At 43.1% G+C, this 19,949-nt stretch overlaps 2 protein-coding genes across 40 annotated transcripts in view; one reads left to right on the top strand and one right to left on the bottom strand.

Annotated features, from left to right (window-relative positions):
• NIPAL3 (NIPA like domain containing 3) overlaps window positions 1-6,227 on the bottom strand; it is a 54,743-nt gene extending 48,516 nt beyond the window's left edge. For 5 of the 8 annotated variants that reach the window (XR_014807289.1, XR_014807288.1, XM_005665096.4 and 2 more), the window contains exons 1-2: window positions 6,125-6,227; window positions 2,301-2,631 (exon numbers count right to left, since the gene is read on the bottom strand). Coding sequence is in view for 6 of the 8 variants with exons in the window: in XM_005665096.4 (XP_005665153.1) it covers window positions 2,301-2,393 (93 nt within the window). In the remaining 2 variants the exon portion in view is untranslated. The remainder of the gene's footprint in view (window positions 1-2,300; window positions 2,632-6,124) is intronic. The other 3 variants (XM_021095541.2, XM_005665094.4, XM_084963345.1) reach the window with 1 other exon arrangement.
• Window positions 6,228-6,391: 164 nt separating this feature from the next.
• STPG1 (sperm tail PG-rich repeat containing 1) overlaps window positions 6,392-19,949 on the top strand; it is a 58,971-nt gene continuing 45,413 nt past the window's right edge. For 15 of the 32 annotated variants that reach the window (XR_014807296.1, XR_014807294.1, XR_014807298.1 and 12 more), the window contains exons 1-2: window positions 8,133-8,181; window positions 14,865-15,005. Coding sequence is in view for 20 of the 32 variants with exons in the window: in XM_084963353.1 (XP_084819479.1) it covers window positions 14,933-15,005 (73 nt within the window). In the remaining 12 variants the exon portion in view is untranslated. Of the gene's footprint in view, window positions 6,654-8,132; window positions 8,280-14,864; window positions 15,006-19,949 lie in introns of those variants that run through there. The other 17 variants (XR_014807293.1, XR_014807295.1, XM_021095549.2 and 14 more) reach the window with 3 other exon arrangements.

Here is a 19,949-nt window from a genome sequence, read left to right as displayed (position 1 = left end):
ACCCTGGGGTCCTGTGGCCTTATAATAATTTTCCCTTCTGCTTCAGCTTCCCTGAAATGGATTTTTATTCCGTGCAACCAGAATAGCCACAACATAGTCAAGGAGGAAGGAGAGAGCTTCCCCATAGAACCCCCTTCCCCTACCCCCAGGCTTCTTTCTGCTCTGGGTACCTTCATTTGTTCCTGTTTGTAACTATGGGACATTTCTGAGTCAAGCAGTGAGTCAAGCCCCTCCTGCATCCTAGCTCTGGGCTAGGCACTTTTTCACAGATCTCCGCATCCCTGGAGGGATAAGGGATGGAAGGAGGTCTTACTACCACCATCCGACCCATAACAGAAGCTCTGAGGGTTAGCCAAGCCCTAGGTCCAAGGTCACTTAGCTAGGTAGCAGCAGAGTAGGGATTTGAGGCCTGGTCTTCTTCCCTTTGTCAGCTTATCACCCTTTGTTCAGCTGCCTGTCTGCCACCTCAATTCTTAAGTTCTTGGTACAGTCAGTCTAACTCATTTATCTTTGCTTTGGGACAAAAATCTTTCTGTAATAAGTAACTGAATGAAATCTGTGATTAACATAGAAACTTATTAGAAACATCATAAGGGAGAGCGTTCTGTGTTTTCTTAGATTCTGTGTTTGGCTATTTGGCAGCATTCACCACGGGGCCAATTATACCAACTATATGTTCCATTTTCCTGATGCTCTGGCATCTGTGACCTCACTGGTTGGGGAAAGACTGCCTCTCACAGGGCTACCAATTCTTTGTGGGTTTTTTTTTTTTTTTTTTTTTTTTTTTTTTTTTTTTTTTTTTTTGCTTTTTAGGGCTGCACCTGTGGCATACAGAGATTCCAGGCTAGGGGTCAAATCGGAGCTACAGCTGCCGGCCTACACCACAGTCACAGCAACATCAGATATGAGCATGTCTGTGACCTACTCCACAGCTCACAGCAATGCCGGATCCTTAACCCACTGAGCAAGGCCAGGGATCAAACTTGCAACCTCATGGTTACCAGTCAGATTTGTTTCTGCTGCACCACAATGGGAAGGGGCTACCCAATTCTTAGAGACAGCAAAGGGGCATGCATTCTGGGCTGTTCACTGCAGCCCTCTATACAGTCACCCCAGATTACAAACAACCTAAACATTCAACGATGGGAGGAAGGTCCAACAAATTTTGATACAGCAGCTCAAGGGATTACTGGGCAACCAAGCAGAAAGCACGCTTGCAATCACTACTCAATGACACGGGGAACTAGTACACAAATGAGGTTAAGTAAAACAACCAAGACACCAAACTTTCTGTACAATCTGATCCCAAATTTGTAAAACCGGAAAAGACTAGGAAGGAAATACACTGAAATATGAACAACTGTATGTTGTAATGGAGCAGGTGATTTTTTAAAAAAATCAAATCTTCTAAGTAGAAATGAATTCCTTTGAAAACATCTCTCTACTTTGGAGTTACCGTTGTGGCTCCGTGGCTTATGAACCCAACTAGTATCCACAAGGATGCGGGTTCCATCCCTGGCCCCAGTTAGTGGGTTAAAGATCTCTACTTTCCTATTTTGATGTATTTTGGGAAATGGCTTGACATGGGATCTCAGTTCCCAGACCAGGGGTTGAACCTGGGCTGCAGAGGCGGAAGTGCTGAGTCCTAACCACTAGTCCATCAGAATTCCCTATTATTTATTTATTTATTTATTGTCTTTTTGCCATTTCTTGGGCCTCTCCTGTGGCATATGGAGGTTCCCAGGCTAGGGGTCCAATCGGAGCTGTAGCCGCCGGCCTATGCCAGAGCCAGAGCCAACGCGGGATCCGAGCCGCGTCTGCAACCTACACCACAGCTCATGGCAACGCCGGATCTTTAACCCACTGAGCAAGGCCAGGGATCGAACCCACAACCTCATGGTTCCTAGTCGGATTCGTTAACCACTGCGCCATGACGGGAACTCCAGAATTCCCTATTTTTTAGTTTTGATTTTTCATTTATTTTATTGGCCATGCCTGTGCATGCGGAAGTTCTCAGGCCAAAGACTGAACCTGCGCTATAGCTGTGACCCAAGCCATAACAGTGACAACACTGGATCCTTAACCACGAGGCCACCAGGGAACTCCAGGGATCTCCCTATTTTGATGTATTTTGATGAATATTTTTATTACACACACTCTTGTTGGTGTGGAGGGTCTGCTTGTCTCTACCAGCAATAAGCATGCAGACCCTGGACACGTCTGTTAGCCAAGGCTGCACAGTGTTACTTTCTTGTTAGAAAAATAAAAAATGCCCAAACCCCCCAAATAAAAGCTCTTGCCTTGTAGGAGAAGGAAGCCTCACTCACGGGGTCGGCGCTGCTCGTGGGTGGGAGCTGCTGCAGCTGCAGGGCTGCGCTGTGGGCTCCGTCCATAGTGGCCTAAGGGCACATCCCACCAGGCCTGCTCAGGAGCTGGAGCGGCTGCTAAGCCATCCTTCCCGCCAGGGGTTCACCTCCTTCCACCGGCCGTCGCTTCTCAAGCCAAAAGAGCGCTGCAAGCTTCCTTTGGTTGATTTACAGCTGTTTCCTCATCTTCACTCACAGAAGGGCCAGTGTCTAGGTCTCTTCCCAGGCAGACAGACAGGGATACGTTCCCAATTCTTGCGGTGTTCTAGGGGGTGGGGAAAAACATTAAAAATGCACAGACAAGGAAACTCCAAGCCTGAGAAGAGAATACTATTAGGACAAAGCACAAACTGCTATGAAAAGTGAGCCTTTTTTTTTTTTTTTTGGCCACACCCACGACATATGGAAGTTCCCGGGACAGGGATTATAGGTGAGCCTCCTCCTCGACCCGAGGCTGCAGAGACAACGCCGGATCCTTAACCCACTGTGCCACGGAAGGAACTCCTGAAGCAAGGCTATTTTAAAAATTACGTCATGCCTTGGCCCCTCAATGAAGATATGGTTCATCTATCTCAAAACCTTTTCTCTTGGCCCTTAAAAATTCCCTTTCCTCTTCTCCTTTGCCGCCTTCTTTTTTTTTCAGTTTTTTTTTTTGCTTTACTTATTTATTTATTTTTATTAGAGTATAGTCGATTTACAATGTTGTGTCAATTTCTGCTGTACAGCACAGTGACCCAGTCAGACATATATATATTCTTTTTCTCATACTACCTTCCATCATGTTCTATTCCAAGAGAAGGGATGTAGTTCCCCGTGCTACACAGCAGGACTTCATTGCTTATCCATTCTAAATGGAAGAGTTTGCCTCTCCCAATCCCAAATTCCTCCCCACGTCCATCCCCTCTCCCCACTGACAACCACAAGTCTGCTCTCCATGTGCATGGTCTGTTTCTGTTTTGCAGATGGGAGCATGTGTCTCCTTGGCTTCCTTCTATCATCTCCTAACTTAAATCCTATCTTTCCATAGGCTCGTCTACAGAGAACACTGCCTATAGCTACTTCTCCAGGACTTGAAAGAAAGAAAAAAAAATCCCACTGTCATAAAAAAGGAACCACCTGCATTCTGACTTAGGAAAGAAAGGAGGAGGAGAAGAGTTATCTCCATGGAAGATGGGAGAACCGACCTGCTCCTGAGGGTCAGCCCAGCACAGGTGACATAACACTTGGAGCTGAAGGGGGAGGACCTAAAAGACCAGATCTTTTTGCCTCTGGGCATCTCAGTTGCCTCATCTGTAAAGTAGGGCTAATAATGTGGCCTAAAGTAAAATCATCAATGACTGTCATTCTCACTAATTTCATTGAACGAATATTTTCAGGGCGGCTCAAGCTTTTCTACTAAATAGAGAAGGAAGTATGGCCAAAATACCTTACAACAAATGCTAAAGGTTTTTTTGTTTTTTTTTGAGGTCTTATATTAAAAAAAAAAAATCATACAAATTTGGAGTCTACTTTAAAGCCTAAGTTTATTTCAATTAAAAAACTTAAATTGCTTGTGATCCATCATGAGCTACCCATTTTACCTTGGCCACGTCATTTAATTTTTTAGCCAGTTTCCTCTGCTGTGAAATCTGGATATTCACTCCCATGTGATGATGTGAAAATGTGGTGAAATAATGCATATAAAATGTGTGCACAGCAAACTGTCAATGAATGTCAGTTATTATTTGTACTGACTTTATTCTTACTGGTTTAATTATTTAATTTACCCATGAACATTCCTTCCTTTTTTTCATGCATTCAGGCAACAAATATTTGAGGGCTTACCACATGCCTGTTAAACGGGCAACGTTTCTGCCATGCTTCGAGGCTTCAGAAAGCTGTCTCTCGTCTTTCCTGTAGCTTCCATTTCCTTAGGTTATCTAGCCTTAAGCCCTGATGTGAACTGCACAGTCATGTGTTACAGGACTCGAATCATGTCCAGCATCCAGGAGATACCAGATGGAGGGCTTAGCACAGGGGCAGCATGAAGACTATTTAGCCCAGGTCTCACTTTGTCAAAGAGCCTCAAACTTAAATGATTGCTATTGCCTCCAGATAAGGTTATATAGTCAGTATATAGGTACAGGAAGTATATTCATCAGACAACTTTATAACTCATAGCCTATAATTGGGCCTCCCTGACAGTAAAGCCCTATGAATGTGAGTTTGTAATCTTGTGAAAAGCATGATTCTTCTTCACTATACTTTCATGCATGGGTGAAAAGCATTACTGTGTTAAATGTATGTATCCCTACAGCAACGTTTTAATATCATAGCCTTAGAAAGGAAAAGTAGCCCAGGGCTCTCTGGATTTCTGAGATATTCTTAGAGGCTTTCCACCTGGAGGTAAAGGGGCGCTGGAGCACAAATTCTCGGAAACTGTTTGCTGAATCCCTTGGGCAGTTGCTCCTTCCTGAGATCAAGCCCAGAGCTTGGCACAGTGACCTCCGTACATACCTACCAGCAGACTATAGAGAGGCCTCCGAAGCACCTGGTGCAATGTGACTGCTTCACAGTCAAGAATAGAATGGCTTACTCAGGCCTAACCAACCGAAACTCCAGAGATACAACTGACAGATCCAGCCCCACCCACGGCACATCAGAGAAACCACAGGGAGGTGCCAAGGGGGTGATGGGAATCCAGGCCCTCTGGTTTCCCCAGGGAGGTCTCTGTTTTTTGCTTTCCTTTGTGGAGGTTGTGGTTGCTTTCACTTAATTCACTTTTAAAAAGCAGCCTCCCTCTCCGCCTCAGGAACCTCCAAGCCTCTGAGGCATCATGGCCTGCAGACAGAAAACTCTCCCTCAGCTGGGTAGGAGTTTGGACTAAAAGCCTTGGCCAAACCCTTGGCAGGTTGTCCTCCATTACAAGGTGCACATTCTTTACCTAGTGACTCTCTTTTCCTGATTTCAGAGCACTTCTGCAGGACTAACATATGCCCTAGAGGCAAGCAGCCAACTGTGTTGCCAGCCACCCCTTAATTTTGAGCTCCTCACAGCCAGCAGTGAGCACGGGGTCACTGACTTAAAAAAAGGAAAGATAATTCACTAGGTGATGGCTTCCACTTCACCCCCAACCCCTCATCTCAATGAATTACTTCACCGACCCTCAGAGCAGGTTTCCCAGATGAGAGAACCACAGCTCATGGCTGCTAAAAGTAGGGTCTGTATTAGAATTTGGTTCTATCTATCTGAAAAAATAAATAAAACATGCCCTTTCCCATCACCTGACAATTCAGCTTCTGGCTGCTGAGTGTTCATTACACGCTGAGTGCTCTCCCTTTTCTGGCTTTTGCTCACTAAAGGGTTACACTCTTCAGTCCCCACCCAACATGCTGGAAACTACAACTTCCAGCGGCCGGTTCGGATCAAGAATGCCTCCCCTCATCCACCTGCTAACTTGACCATCTCCTATCTCCAGGAAGCTCAAGCTGGCGTGTACAGGGGCAATTTTGGCGAAGTTACTTCATTTCACCTCCTGACTTGGTAAAGCCTGGCATCGCCTTTATTGAAGCAAACCCACGCCCCCTCTCCTCGATGTGAAAATGGAAAAAGCATTCTGAGGCAACAAGACCCAAAGTGACAAGCCTAGTGACTGCAAGAAGGAAGGTATTCATACTAGGAAATGTACGATGATCACAAATGTAGTCGCTTTTTCTGAAACGAAGGCTGAATTCAAGTCTCCACCACCCTCCTCCTCCTTAGTCTTAATCGCTACTTACCGGGGGCGTTTCCACCAAGGCCCACCTAGCAAACGTTTCTCAGAGCGACTTGGATTCTTCTCGCAAGCCGGCGACACAGCCTCTTCAATTCCTTCCTCAACTCAGAGCTGCCGGAATGCTGCAGTGTTTTGCTTTCAAAGGCTTCTATTTTATTTGTCAGGTCGCTTGCCCGTCAAAACCTGGCGGACATTTTGCGCAAACGAATGGCTGCGAGGAGGGAGTGGGCGGGACACTCCGCGATTATTGGCTGCACCGCAAAGCTTGCTTGAAGCGTGGGGTCGCGGAGCCAGGCAGAGGCGGCTCCCCGACGGAGCTTTGCGCTCACCTGGAGAGAGTCCCCTCTAGCGGCCACAGGAAGGAAGTTGGAATAAAACCTCGCTCCTCTTCTCTGGCTGTCTGCAGAGCTCTGGTGACTGCTCACTCCACCTGCCCGACAGATGGGCAGCCTGCCAGGTGTCCTCCCTCCTTATCCTCAGAGTCACCTCCTGGGCTTTGCTCCTGCTCTTCGCTCACGCCATGCTCTCACCAGGTAATCAAATCCTACACGTCTTTCAAGGCCCCTTTCCTCGCAAAACGGAGGGGCCCCCAAAATTTCTCCTTGTGTGCCCTCCCAGAACACCTGTTGGCCGCAGACTGTACGAGCCCTCCCTCCGCAGCTCAGCAGTTCTTAAGGTTCTCAATAAGCCTAGCGCTTGGTGAATGCTTCCTTAATGTACAACTGAAATAATTGTAATTGCCAGAAGGATATATTGCACAATATGGGGAATATAGCCCATATTTTATAATAACTATTACTGAGCATAACCTTTAAAACTGTGAATCACTGTCTTGTAACATAATGTTGTACAGCAACTATACTTCAATTAAAAATTAAATTTAAATGGGAAAAAAATGTATTTTAAAATACTGAATACGTGCATGGTGTTTCTGCTTTTTCACTCACATGCCTTTCAATTGAGATCCTCTCAACAACTCCCTAAGTGAGACACTGGGCTCATGCCCATTTTACAAATGAAAACATGACATTTGGATAGAGACCTCCATGATGAGAAAGAGCCAGTCATGGCTCAGACCCTGACCTGAGCGAACTCAGAGGGAACACCTGAGAACACCTGAGAGAAGAAGGAGACATAACTGTTGAAACTGCTCCAAGGACTGCGGGAGCTGGTGCGAGATTTTTCTGGCGCATGTGAGGTAGAAGTTGTTACCAGAGGGACTGGCCAGGAACCGCTTACATGAAGATGTTTGGATTTCATCCTAAATTTATTTATTTTATTTATTTATTTGTTTTGTCTTTTCTATCCTTTTAGGGCCGCACCCACGGCATATGGAGGTTCCCAAGCTAGGGGTCTAATCGGAGCTGTTGCCGCCGGCTGTGGTGGCCTGCACCACAGCCACAGCAACGCCAGCTCCGAGCGGCGTCTGCCACCTACACCACAGGTCAGGGCAACGCCGGATCCTTAATCCACTGAGCAAGGCCAGGGATCGAACCTGCAACCTCATGGTTCCTAGTCGGATTCGTTGCCGCTGAGCCACGAGGGGGAACTCTTGGATTTCATCCTAAATTTAAAGGGAAGTCACTGGAGTGAAGATCACGGTGATTGCTCTGAAGTGTGTGAAGAGGGGCACGTGAAACACTCACTGGCTGCCTTTGTATGGTGGCCCATAACAGTCTTTTTTCTTTGTTACAAACAGGGTTTGGATGAATGTTAGTTCTTTTCGGTTTATTCCTTGAAGTAGGATCTCTGGGTGAGCAATATTCTAAGACTTTTGGTCTATCACAAGATTTTTGAGGGGTTGCCTAGATAAGTCCATGTCAAGTTTCTTCACCTATCCTGACGTAGTAAACCTGAACCCTAAATTGTGGCAGCAGCCCAGCGGTTTTTGAAATGCCTCTGATCATTGGTCAATAACTTTGCAACTAAAGAAACAGAGGACGCCATTGGCTAGAGTTCATCAGAAGGCGGGCAGAAGGTGGACTCTGGAATGTTAGATCTGTGGTTGCCATAGCGACAGGGAGGCGGGCAGGCCAGATTCAGCGCTGGGGACCCAACGAGGTAGGAGACCGTCTCTTGTTGGGGCGCGGATCCCGGGGTCCTGGGGAGGAGGAACCGGCGCACCGCATGGGATGGTCAGTGAGATCCCCGCCGGCCCGGTGCGTGCAGAATTCTGGTGTCGGGCTAGGTGTGGTGTCGGGCTAGGTGGTGCCCTGAGGGCTGGAAGAAACCACCGTTGGAGGTGCCCCTCCCAGAGGTGTGCCCTCAGAGTCCCCCACCTGAAAAATGATAATAATCATGGCGTGCTTTCCCCCACGGAACTCCGGTGAGGGGCATGGACATCTGATTCCCCTGCCTCAGCCCCTGCGAGGGCACCAAAGTTTTGGGGCTCCAGTGCTGGGCAGCACGTGGACGAAAAAGAGTTCTAATCCTAGATCCACTTCATCTCCTTGGGTGTTCTTCTTCAAATGTCTTCCCTGCTCAGGGCCTTGGTTCACCATCTATAAAACAAAAGGATGTGATTAGAATCTAGAGGTCACTAGCTGGCTGCTAAAACTTTTTTCAGATCTCTGACAGGCTTTCTCAGCTTATGAAAAATATCAAATGGATTATTTACCTGAGAGGGCTTTGAAAAATGTAAAATACTTCAAGATGCACCATAGCATTATAACGGAATCAATACAATCTCAAAGAGTCGAAACTACTCATGCAAATCCATAAAAATACCACATAGAGTAATAGTATACATGGTTTAGTATATATTGATTACTGTACAGTAACATACATGTATAAATATATGAAATATGGGATAATACTATGGGATAAATAATAAAGGATTTTTTTTAAAAAAACACAGGCATGGTAGAAGGAAAATATGCCTATAGTTATGCTCATGCGAGTTAAATCTTTATAGAATATAGCTCCTGATGGAAAGAGTTGTTTTATGAGTATATCCATACACATTATTATTATCTTTGGCTGCACTTGAGGCATGCAGAAGTTCCTGGGCCAGAGATTGAACCTGCAACACAGCAATGACCCAAGCCACAGCAGTGACAATGCTGGATCCTTAACCCACTGAGCCACCTGGGACCTCCTCTATGCACATTATTGATAAAATAGGTCTACTCCTAGTATTCTTTCATTTATTCAGTCTGCACATATTTATCTAGCTACTTGTTTGAAAGTGGCTTTCAAACTTTATGACTATGACCCATGATAAGAAATGCATTTTATATTGTGACTCAGCATACACACACATGCACATAACAAACAAAAACTTCACAAAAGAAATTCACCAGTGTGGAAGAGGAGTGAGACTTATTCTGAGCTTATTCAGGCAGGAACTTTCTAGCAATTCAAACTATCCAACAGTGGGCTGCCTCAGGAAATTTCAAACTACGTTCTGGGGAACCCCAATACTGTGAAAATCCAAGACAACTTCAAAATACGAGAGTTCCTTTTGTGGTTTAATGGGTTAAGAACCCGGCATAGTGTCCATGAGGATGTGGGTTCAATCCCTGGCCTTGCTCAGTGGGTTAAGGATCTGGTGTTGCCACAAGCTGCAGTGGGGGTCACAAATATGGCTTGGATCCGGTGTTGCTATGGCTGTGGCATAGGCCAGTAGTTGCAGCTCTGATTAAACCCCTAGTGGGGGAACTTCCATATGCCATAGGTGTGGCCCTAAAAAGGAAAAAAAAAAAAGACTCAAATACTTGCATTTTGAAAACTCTATGCAATATCCTAATTTTAAAAAATATACGCACTTAAAGGTAGTAAATGTCAACATTTAGCGTGTGTTAACATTTAGTGTGTGCTGCCTTGGAGGGAATTACAACGGTTTAGAGCAAGCAGAAGTCAGACTTCCAGGGTTCAAAGCCTGAATCCACCTCTTATTCTGGTGTGACCTTAAGTAAGTCACTTAACCCCCCTCTCTTTCTGAACTTCTGTTTTCTCATCTGTAAAATGGCTATAAAACCCCACTGGATTATTGTAAAAATTGCATGAGGTACTCTATATAAGGCATTTAGGAGTGTGAGGGCTCAAGAAATGATAGTTATTATTTTAAGCTGTTAATATATTACTCCTGTGCATTTGTTAAAACCTAATGTTAGTAAAAGCCTACAGTAGGCCAGGCAGCATCAACTTCTTCACGTGCATCACCATATTTAATCCTCGCAAGCATTTTGAGAGGAAGGTACTCTATCCAATCTCAGTTTATGGAGGAGGAAATGGGTTCAAAAGTAACTCATCCAGAATCAGTTATTAAGCAGCAGTATCCAGGACTATTAACCTTGAATATAGGACTGGATACTCTTGATCTCTGCACTGGCCCCCACCTGCCAGCAGCTGAAACACATGCGGTTGATTAGGAAGGTGGTGTATCTTCATTGCTCTTTCTTAGACTCCAAGCCCATGATCTCCTGTCATGAGCAGTTAGACAAGCAAGTGCACCAGTGAGGCACAGCTGGGCAGTGCTCCATTCCCTCCTGGGCTGCACCTTCTCTCATCCTGGCTTCACAGGTATGCAGTAACAAGGCTGGAAGGCATTATTAATAGTGTTGTTATTAGGTGGTAGGAATATGGGTTGTTTTAAAAAATCTTTTAGATTTCTTATCTTTTCCCAAATTCGACAATATGCACATATTACCATTATAAGAAGCAGCTTGAATTTTTTTTCTAATCACCCATAACTCTAACATAGTACTGCATTTAAAAAATAACAGCTTTAGGGGAGTTTCTGTCGTGGTGCAGTGAAAACATATCCGACTAGGAACCATGAGGTTTCAGCTTCGATCCCTGGCCTTGCTCAGTGAGTTAAGGATCCAGTGTTGCCATGAGCTGTGGTGTAGGTCGCAGACATGGCTCAGATCTGGCATTGCTGTGGCTGTGGTGTAGGCCGGTGGCTACAGCTCCTATTAGACCCCTAGCCTGGGAACCTCCATATGCCACAGGTGTGGCTCTAAAAAGCAAAATAGTAATAATAATAATAACAGCTTTATTGGAGTTCCCGCTGTGGTGCAGTGGGTTAAGAATCTGACTGCAGTGGCTGAGTGGCTCAGGTCTGTGCAGAAGTGCAGGTTCAATCCCTGGCTGGAGTTAAAGGATCTGGTGTTGCTGCAGCTTCGGTGTAGGATGATGCTGTGGCTCCCATTCAGTCCCTGGCCTGGGAACGGCCATATGCTGCGAGTGCAGACATAAAACACAAACAAACACAAACCCAAACCCAAAAAAAGAAAACGGCTTTATTGCAGCTAGGAAAGTAAATGGTTCTAAGACAACAACACAACCCTGAAAGGTGATGAGTGAATAGTGGCTGCTTTTATAGACCCTAAAAGACATTCTTATACTGGAGCAGTGATTGTGTCATGATCACTAATGACTTGTTTCTGTTGTTTTTAATTTCTTGATTTCTTTGGGTGTGTTGTCAATGATTATATTGCATATTAAGTTTTTAGTATAGATATTGTCAACCTAAAACAGTTGAGAATTGCTGCTCTGAGGGTGACAGAATAGATTGAAGAATAAATATTGAAGGAGCAAAGAATTGGTAGAGCATAACATCACTTATTCAATCCTTCCTTCGTTAGTATTTATAAATGGTGTAAATTCCTCAGGAAAAAAAAAAGTGAGCAAAATAAAACTCAAGTCTGTTCATTAAAGATTAACTCCTATGAAATTTAAGTCAGGCTCCTGCTGTTAAACAAAAAATAGACAAATACATGAAACACTATTTTTTTTTTTTGTCTTTTTTTTTTAGGGCCGCACCCATGGCATATGGAGGTCCCCAGGCTAGGGGTCGAATCGGAGGTGTTGCTGCAGGCCAACACCAGAGCCACAGCAACACCAGATCTGAGCCGCATCTGCGACCTACACCACAGCTCACAGCAACGCCGGATCCTTAACCTACTGAGCAAGGCCAGGGATCAAACTCGCAACCTCATGGTTTCTAGTCAGATTCATTTCCTCTGTGCCATGACGGGAACTCCTGAAACACTATTTTTAGGGAGACCAGAACTGTGAACCCCACAGTTACCCCATCTTGGGGGCAGTTTCTAGGCCACAGTTCAAGGGAGAGGGAGACCCACAGCAAGTCCAGTTTTCTGAGTTGGGGATGTAGAAATCAGAGTTCAGAGAGACCAAAGAGGCTGGAATTTACAAGGTAGGACACCAGAAAAGAGAGACCTGCATAGAAGCTGCTAAAAATAAAATAAGTGTCACCAATAAAACAGCAGTACAAGTAAATTGGAATCAAAAGAAAAACTCCTCGGAGTTCCGGTCGTGGCGCATCGGAAACGAATCCGACTAGAAACCATGAGGTTGCGGTTTCGTTCCTGGCCTTGCTCAGTGGGTTGGGGATCTGGCGTTGCCGTGAGCTGTGGTGTAGGTCGCAGACGCAGCTCGGATCCCGCGTTGCTGTGGCTCTGGCGTAGGCCAGTGGCTACAGCTCCGATTGGACCCCTAGCCTAGGAACCTCCATATGCTGCGGGAGCAGCCCTAGAAAAGGCAAAAAAAAAAAAAAAAAAAAAAAAAAAAAGATTAAAAAAAGATAAACTCCTTTAATTCAAAAGAAGGAAGGAAAAAAAAAAAAGAATGAGGGGCGTTCCCGTTGTGGCGCAGTGGTTAACGAATCCGACTAGGAACCATGAGGTTGCGGGGTTCGGTCCCTGCCCTTGCTCAGTGGGTTAACGATCCGGCGTTGCTGTGAGCTGTGGTGTAGGTTGCAGACGCGGCTCTGTTCCCGCGTTGCTGTGGCTCTGGCGTAGGCCGGTGGCTACAGCTCCGATTGGACCCCTAGCCTGGGAATCTCCATATGCCGAGGGAGCGGCCCAAGAAATAGCAAAAAGACAAAAAAAAAAAAAAAAAAAAAAAGAATGAGGATCAAATGGAACAGTAGGAAAATGGTAGGTCTAAATCCAGCCCTATAAATTACTACATTGAATGTAAAAGGTCTAAACAGTCCAATCCAAAAGAGATAACCAGAGCAGATTTTTTTATGTTTTTAATTTAATTTAATTTTTTTTTTTGCTTCTTAGGGCCGTACCCGAGGCATATGGAAGTTTCCAGGCTAGGGGTCCAATCAGCGCTAAAGCTGCCAGCCTACATCACAGCCACAGCAACCCAGGATCAGAGCCGAATTTGCCACATACACCACAGTTCACAGCAACACTGGATCCTTAACCCGCTGGGTGAAGCCAGGGATTAAACCCACAACCTCATGGTTCCTAGTTGGATTCGTTTCCGCTGAGCCACGACGGGAACTCTGATCAGATTTTAAAAAACCAAGATCCAACCCAACTATAAGCTGTCTTTAAGAAACTCGCTCTACGTATAAAGATATAGATAGGTTAAAAGTAAAAGGATAAAAAAGATACAGTTTTCTAACAGTAATCAAAAGAAAATGGAGTGAGTATATTAACATCCCCCCCCCGCAAAAAAAAAGCAGACTGCAGAACAAGGAATATTTCCAGGGATAAAGAAGAGCATTTCAAGGTTCATCAAGAAGAGGTAAAAATCATAAATGTGCGTGCTTCAAAATACACGAAGCTAAACTGACGAAACTTAAAAAATAAATAAATTCACAGTGCTGTAATGTGGGACACTTTTCTCTCCTGAGTGATAGTATGAATAAACAGAAAATGATATAAAAGACTTGAACAACACTGTCAACCAATTTAACCTAATGGACATTTAAAAAACCTCCATCCAAAAACAGCAGAAAAACTTGAAATCAATAACAGAAAGATATCTGGAAAATCCCCCAGCTGCTTGGAAATTAAACAGCTGACTTCCAAGTAAACCATATGTCAAAAGATATTACAAGGAAAAAGTAGAAGCTATTTGAAACGGAAAAATGAAGACACAACATTACAGATTTTTTAATGTTACATGGGATTTTTATTTATTTTTGGGGGGGTTCTTTTTTTATTACTCAAATGAATTTATCACATCTGTAGTTGTATAATGATCATAATAATCCAATTTCACAGGATTTCCATCCTATAACCCAAGCACATCACAACATTACACCTTATGTGAGATGCCATTAAAATGGTGATTAGAGGAAAATTTATAATATTAAATACTTAGATTAAGAAAGAAGAAAGTCTAGGTTCCATGATTTAAGCTTCCACCTTTAAAAGCTAGAAAAAGAAGAGCAAATGAGGAGTTCCCAGTGGCCTAGTGGTTAAGGACCTGGCATTGTCACTGGTGTGGTGCAGGTTCAGTCCCTGGCCTAGGAGCTTCCCTAGTGTGCCATGGGTGAGGAGAAATAAAAAAAGCAAATGAAGCCTAAAGTAAATAGAAAGAAAGAAATAGTAAAATTAATAATAGAAATAAATGAAATTACCCCCCCCCGATAAAACAATCAATAAAACCACTTGTTGTCTTCTTTTGAGGAGATCAATAAACCTCTAACCAGATTTATCAACAAAATGAACCTTACCAATGCTGTATTTTGTTTTTCTTTTTTTGTTTGTTTTTTTAGGGCCACACCTGCGGCATATGGAAGTTCCCAGGCTAGGGGTGGAATCAGAGCTGTAGCTGCCGGCCTACACCACAGCCACAGTAACAGCAGATCCAAGCCAAGTCTGAGACCTACACCACAGCTCATGGCAATGCCAGATCCTTAACCCACTGAATGAGGCCACGGATGGAACCTGCGTCCTCATGGATGCTAGTCAGATTCGTTTCCACTGAGCCACCATGGGAACTCCAACAAATGCTGTATTTTGTTGTTTCAGGTGCTTAGAAGAACATGTAGTTGAGATTTTCATCAAACAAATGGAATATAGCACAGAACTTTGCTGAAATGGACAACTCCACGCAAAAAGACCAACACTCTGGCAAAAAGTATTCCAGAAAGGCCAAGAGAGTACAGAAAGGTCTGGTGAATTTTATAACGGAGGTTTTTGATGGGGAGGATAGAGCTCCTGACATGTTTATTTTTAAAATTATAGTTGATTCGCAATGTTGGGCCAATTTCTGCTGTACAGCAAAGTGATTTAGTTATGCATATATGTACATTTTAAAATATTCTTTTTCATCATGGCCTTTCCAGGAGATTGGATATAGTTCCCTGTGATATACAGCACGACTTCGTTTATCCATTTTAAATATAAGAGTTCGCATCTACTAAACCCCAGTCTCCCAGTCCATCCCTCTCCCTCCCCACTGGCAACCACAAGTCTGTTTTCTGTGTCTGTGAGTCTGTTTCTGCTTTGAGGGTAGGTTCATTTATATATACACACACATTGGCTGCCCTGCAGCATATGGAGTTCCTGGGCCAGGGATCACATCTGAGCCATACCACAGCTATGACCTAATCCACAGCTGCAGCAATGCCAGATCAGATCCTTAACCAACTGTGCTAGTCAGGGGATGGAACCTGCGTCCCAGCATTCCCAGGACACTCCTGATCCCATTGTGCCACAGTGGGAATTCCCATTTGTGCCGTATTTTAGAATCCACATATAAGTGATATCATATGGTATTTGTCTTTCTCTTTCTGATTTTGCTTAGTATGATAATCTCTAGTTGCATCCATGTTGCTTCAAATGGCATGATTTCATTCTTTGTTTATAGCTGAGTAGTATTCCATTTGTATATATGTACCACATCTTCTTAATCTATTCATCTGTTGATGGACATTTATGTTGTTTCCACTGACATGTTCATTTTAGTACATAAGAGCAAATTTTAGGGGAATGTAGTAAATCCTAGATTGTACCCACAACACCATCCTTGAGGATTATCAAATAGATTGCTTCTGTCGTTCCCCCACTGCTTCTGGTGTGATAATTGGGAAGAAACTGTGAGAAGAATGGATGGGGGGGTGGAAGGAAGAAGAAATCTTATGCTCTTTATTTCCTAAAACTTAACCCAAGTCTCCATTCTGCTGGGTTGTTGGAAAGCTTAACTCCAGTCCTTATTGGCACAAATCCTATGTCTTTCCTCCTTGTTTCAAGGTTTGGATCTTTCTCAGTAGAAATAGGTGATGTGCTGATGGGGAGGCTGGGCGAGGGAGGGGAGAGGTACTCAGATCATGGGTCATCCTTCCAGACAGGTCCGCACACTGTCTCAGCCCACACACTGCTTTGGTTTTGTGAGTAAGCACTAATCCTGGCTACTCCTGAGGTTTAGGAGTCAGTGCTAAGGCTGGACTCTTCATTCCAAGATCCTCCTTCACCCCACCGCTTTTTCTTCACCCTTCTGGTGGGTTTCTAGAGTCCCTGCTGCTCTCAAACCCACAGCCTAACTTCTCTTTCTTCCTCCCATCTGTTGATTTAGTGCTCTTTTTCTTTACTACTTGAAAATTGAAACATATTTATTTATTTATTGTCTTTTTGTCTTTTAGGGCCACACCTGTAGCATATGGAGGTTCCCAGGCTAGGAGTCGAATTGGAGCTGCAGCCACCAGACTACACCACAGCCACAACAATGCCGGATCCTTAACCCACTGAGCAAGGCCAGCAACCTCATGGTTCCTAGTCGGATTTGTTTCCGCTGCATCATGACAGGAACTCCCGTATTATATATTTAGAAAGCAAATCATAATTATGCAGTTTAATGAGTTATCCCAAAGCAACCACCACTTAATGGAATCACTTCTCAGACCCAGAGACAGATAATCAACAGCATCCCATAAGGCCTTACCTTGTCCCTTCCTGGGCATCATCCCCCTTCTCTGCAAATATAAACACTACAGCTATCCTGGCTTCTAATATCATTAATTACTTTAGTTTGTTTTGCACTTTATATACACTGGCATCATACAATATGAACCCTTTCCTCTCAGGCTTTTTTTCTTCTCATCTCGTGTCTGAGAGATTTAACTTCGTGTTTTGTGTATCAGTAATTAGTTCATATTCATCGCTATTAAGTTTGTCTTGGTTCGAATAAACCACAATTTGTTTATCCATTGTACCGTTAAAAGACATTTGGATTGTTTCCAGTTTTGAGCTACTATGACTAAAAGTTTTTATGACTATTCTTGTTCATGTCCTTGGGGACATATATGTATATATTCCTTGTATCCATATTTAGGAGAAGAATTGCTGGGTCATAGCGTATGTTTATGATCAGCTTATTGATGCTACCAGAGAGTTTTCCAAAGTGGTTGTGCTAATTTTACTTCTGACAGGCAATGTATGAGAATTCCAGTTGCTTCACATTCTCACCAACATTTTTTAAGCTCATAACAGTTTTAATTTGCATTGTCCTTTGGTCAGATTGAGCACTTTTTTGTATGTCGGGCCACCTTCAGGATATTCTCTTTGGAGAACTGACTCTTCAAGTTTTTTGCCCATTTCTTCTGTTGGGTTTTTCTTTTCTTAGGAGTTCTTGAAACCTTTCTAGAAATGTGTCCATTCATTGGCTATAGGTAACGTAAATATCTTCGCTGTCTCTGACTTTCCTTTTCACTCTCTTGATGGTGTGCTAATGAATAGAAACTCTTCATTTTAATATAGCCCAGTGAATCAATCTTTTCCCTTTTAGTGAGTGTACATGTCTGTCCTGTTTAAGAAATCTTTGCCTACCCCAAAATAATTTCTGGTAACTGTATTATTTTACCTTTCACATCTAGACCTATGATTCTCTTGGAATTATTTGTGTGTATGGTATGGAGATGTCCAAATCTACTGTTTTGTCGATATGTGTTTCCAATCAACCCAGCATCATTTATGGAAAGAGCATTCTTTTTCTAACACGCTGCAGGGCTGTCGTTGTTGTAAATAAACTGTCTATGTATATGAGGTCTGGATTCTTTATTCTGTTCAAATACCAGCCTTAGTCACTATAACTTTATAAGAAGTTTTTTCTTTTTTTTTCCTGGTGGTAAAAGTTCTTCAACTATGTGCTAAGTTTATCTTGGCTACTCTTGACCCCACTTGGCCCCAATGCATTTCCACATACATTTTAGAATCAGCACATTGATGTCCTAAAAAAATCCCCACTGTCATTTTGATTTGGATCATATTGATCCTAGAAATCAAGTTAGGGATGATTTACATCTTTACAATATTGAGTTCGCCAATCCATGTGTATCCTTTATTTAAGTCTTCTTAAATTTTTCTCAATAATGTTTTATATTTTTCTGGGTGGAAGCCTTGTATATCTTCTATATATATCTGCTCTAGGTATTTGATGGTATGCTGTTGTAAATGGTACTATTTTAATTTAATTTTCTAATTGTTTGCTGCTGGTATAGAAATAAAATAAATTGATTTTTATAGAATGAGCTTGCTAAATTTAGTTATTACCTTTAATAGGTTATCTATAGATTCTTTTGAAATTTCTCCATGTACAATCTTGTCATCTATGAATAATGACAACTTTATTTCCTTCCTCTCTGACCTATATATTTTCATTTATTTTTCTTGGCCTTAGTACTGTTTAGAGTCCTTCAGGGCAATGTTAAATAGAAGTATGATAGCAGTCAAACTAGTTTAATTCTCTATCTCAAGAGAAAGATTATCAGTATCATGTTTGCAATTTGGCTTTTGTCAATACCTTTTATCAGATTAAGGAGAATTGCTTGTATTCCTAGTTTGTTAGAGTATTTTTTAAATCACAAAAGAATATTGAATTTTACAAAATGCTTTCTCCATCTACTAAACGGACACTTTACAGAAAAAAATATAAAGAGCAAATGCGTATGAAGAGATGCTCAACATCACTAGTCATTAGGGATATGCAAATTAAGGCCACAATGAGATACACTACACATCTAATGGGGTGGCTGAAATTAAAAAGACTGCCCAGGAGTTCCTGTTGAGGCTCAGCGGTTAACAAACCTGACTAGGACCCATGGATGCAGGTTCAATCCTTGGCATTGCTCAGTGGGTTAAGGATCTGGTGTTGCCGTGAGCTGCGGTGTAGGTCACAGACACAGCTTGGTTCCCGAGTTGCTATGGCTGTGGTGTAGGCAGGCAGCTATAGCTCCTATTCGATCCCTAGTATGGGAACTTCCACATGCCACAGGTGTGGCCCTAAAAAGAAAAAAAAAAAAAAAAGTAGACTGTCCATTGCTGATGAGGATGTGAAGTAGAAGTAACTTTCATACAGTAATACAGAGATGCACAAAGATACTTTAGAAAGAGTTTGGCAGTTTCTTTTTTTCTTTCTTTCTTTCTTTCTTTTTTTTTTTTTTTTTGTCTTTTTGCCTTTTTCTTGAGCCGCTCCTGCGGCATATGGAGGTTCCCAGGCTAGGGGTCAAATCAGAGTTATAGCCACCGGCCTATGCCAGAGCCACAGCAACGCGGGATCTGAGCTGCATCAGCGACCCACACCACAGCATCATGGCAACGCCAGATCCTTAACCCACTGAGCTAGGCCAGGGATCGAACCCGCAACCTCATGGTTCCTAGTCGGATTCGTTAACCACTCCGCCAGGATGGGAACTCCCTTGGCAGTTTCTTAAAACGTTAAACAGGATCCGACCATTCCACTCCTAGGTATTTACCCAAGAGGAATGAAAACTTATTCCATTCAAAGAATGTTTGACTGTTGGTAATAGCTTTATTTGTAACACTTGCCGTTTAGCAATAATTCAAGTATCCATCAACTGGATTAAAAATTGTCACATTTCCAGGCAAGGGAATACTACTCAGCAATAAAAAACAACGCAGTATTGATATTCAACAGCACGGATGACTCTCAAAGTAACCGTGCTCCATGAAAGAAGCCAGACCAAAAAGAGTACATAGTATTCGATTCCATTCCGTCTCTATTGAGATGATCATGGAGTTTTTCTTGTTTAGTGTATCAATACGGTGAATTTCATTGATTTTCAAATGTTACCCTATTGTTGAATTACTGGGATAAAC

The sequence above is a fragment of the Sus scrofa genome, chromosome 6 (genome assembly GCF_054392235.1).
Source record: "Sus scrofa isolate SSC_HxYL_T2T_F1_AM1 chromosome 6, Sscrofa_HxYL_maternal_Yorkshire_Landrace_v2.0, whole genome shotgun sequence".
In the NCBI taxonomy this organism is placed as follows: Eukaryota; Metazoa; Chordata; class Mammalia; order Artiodactyla; family Suidae; genus Sus; species Sus scrofa.
Note: the sequence above shows the minus strand (reverse complement) of the source record. Positions and strands in the feature narration are given on the sequence as shown.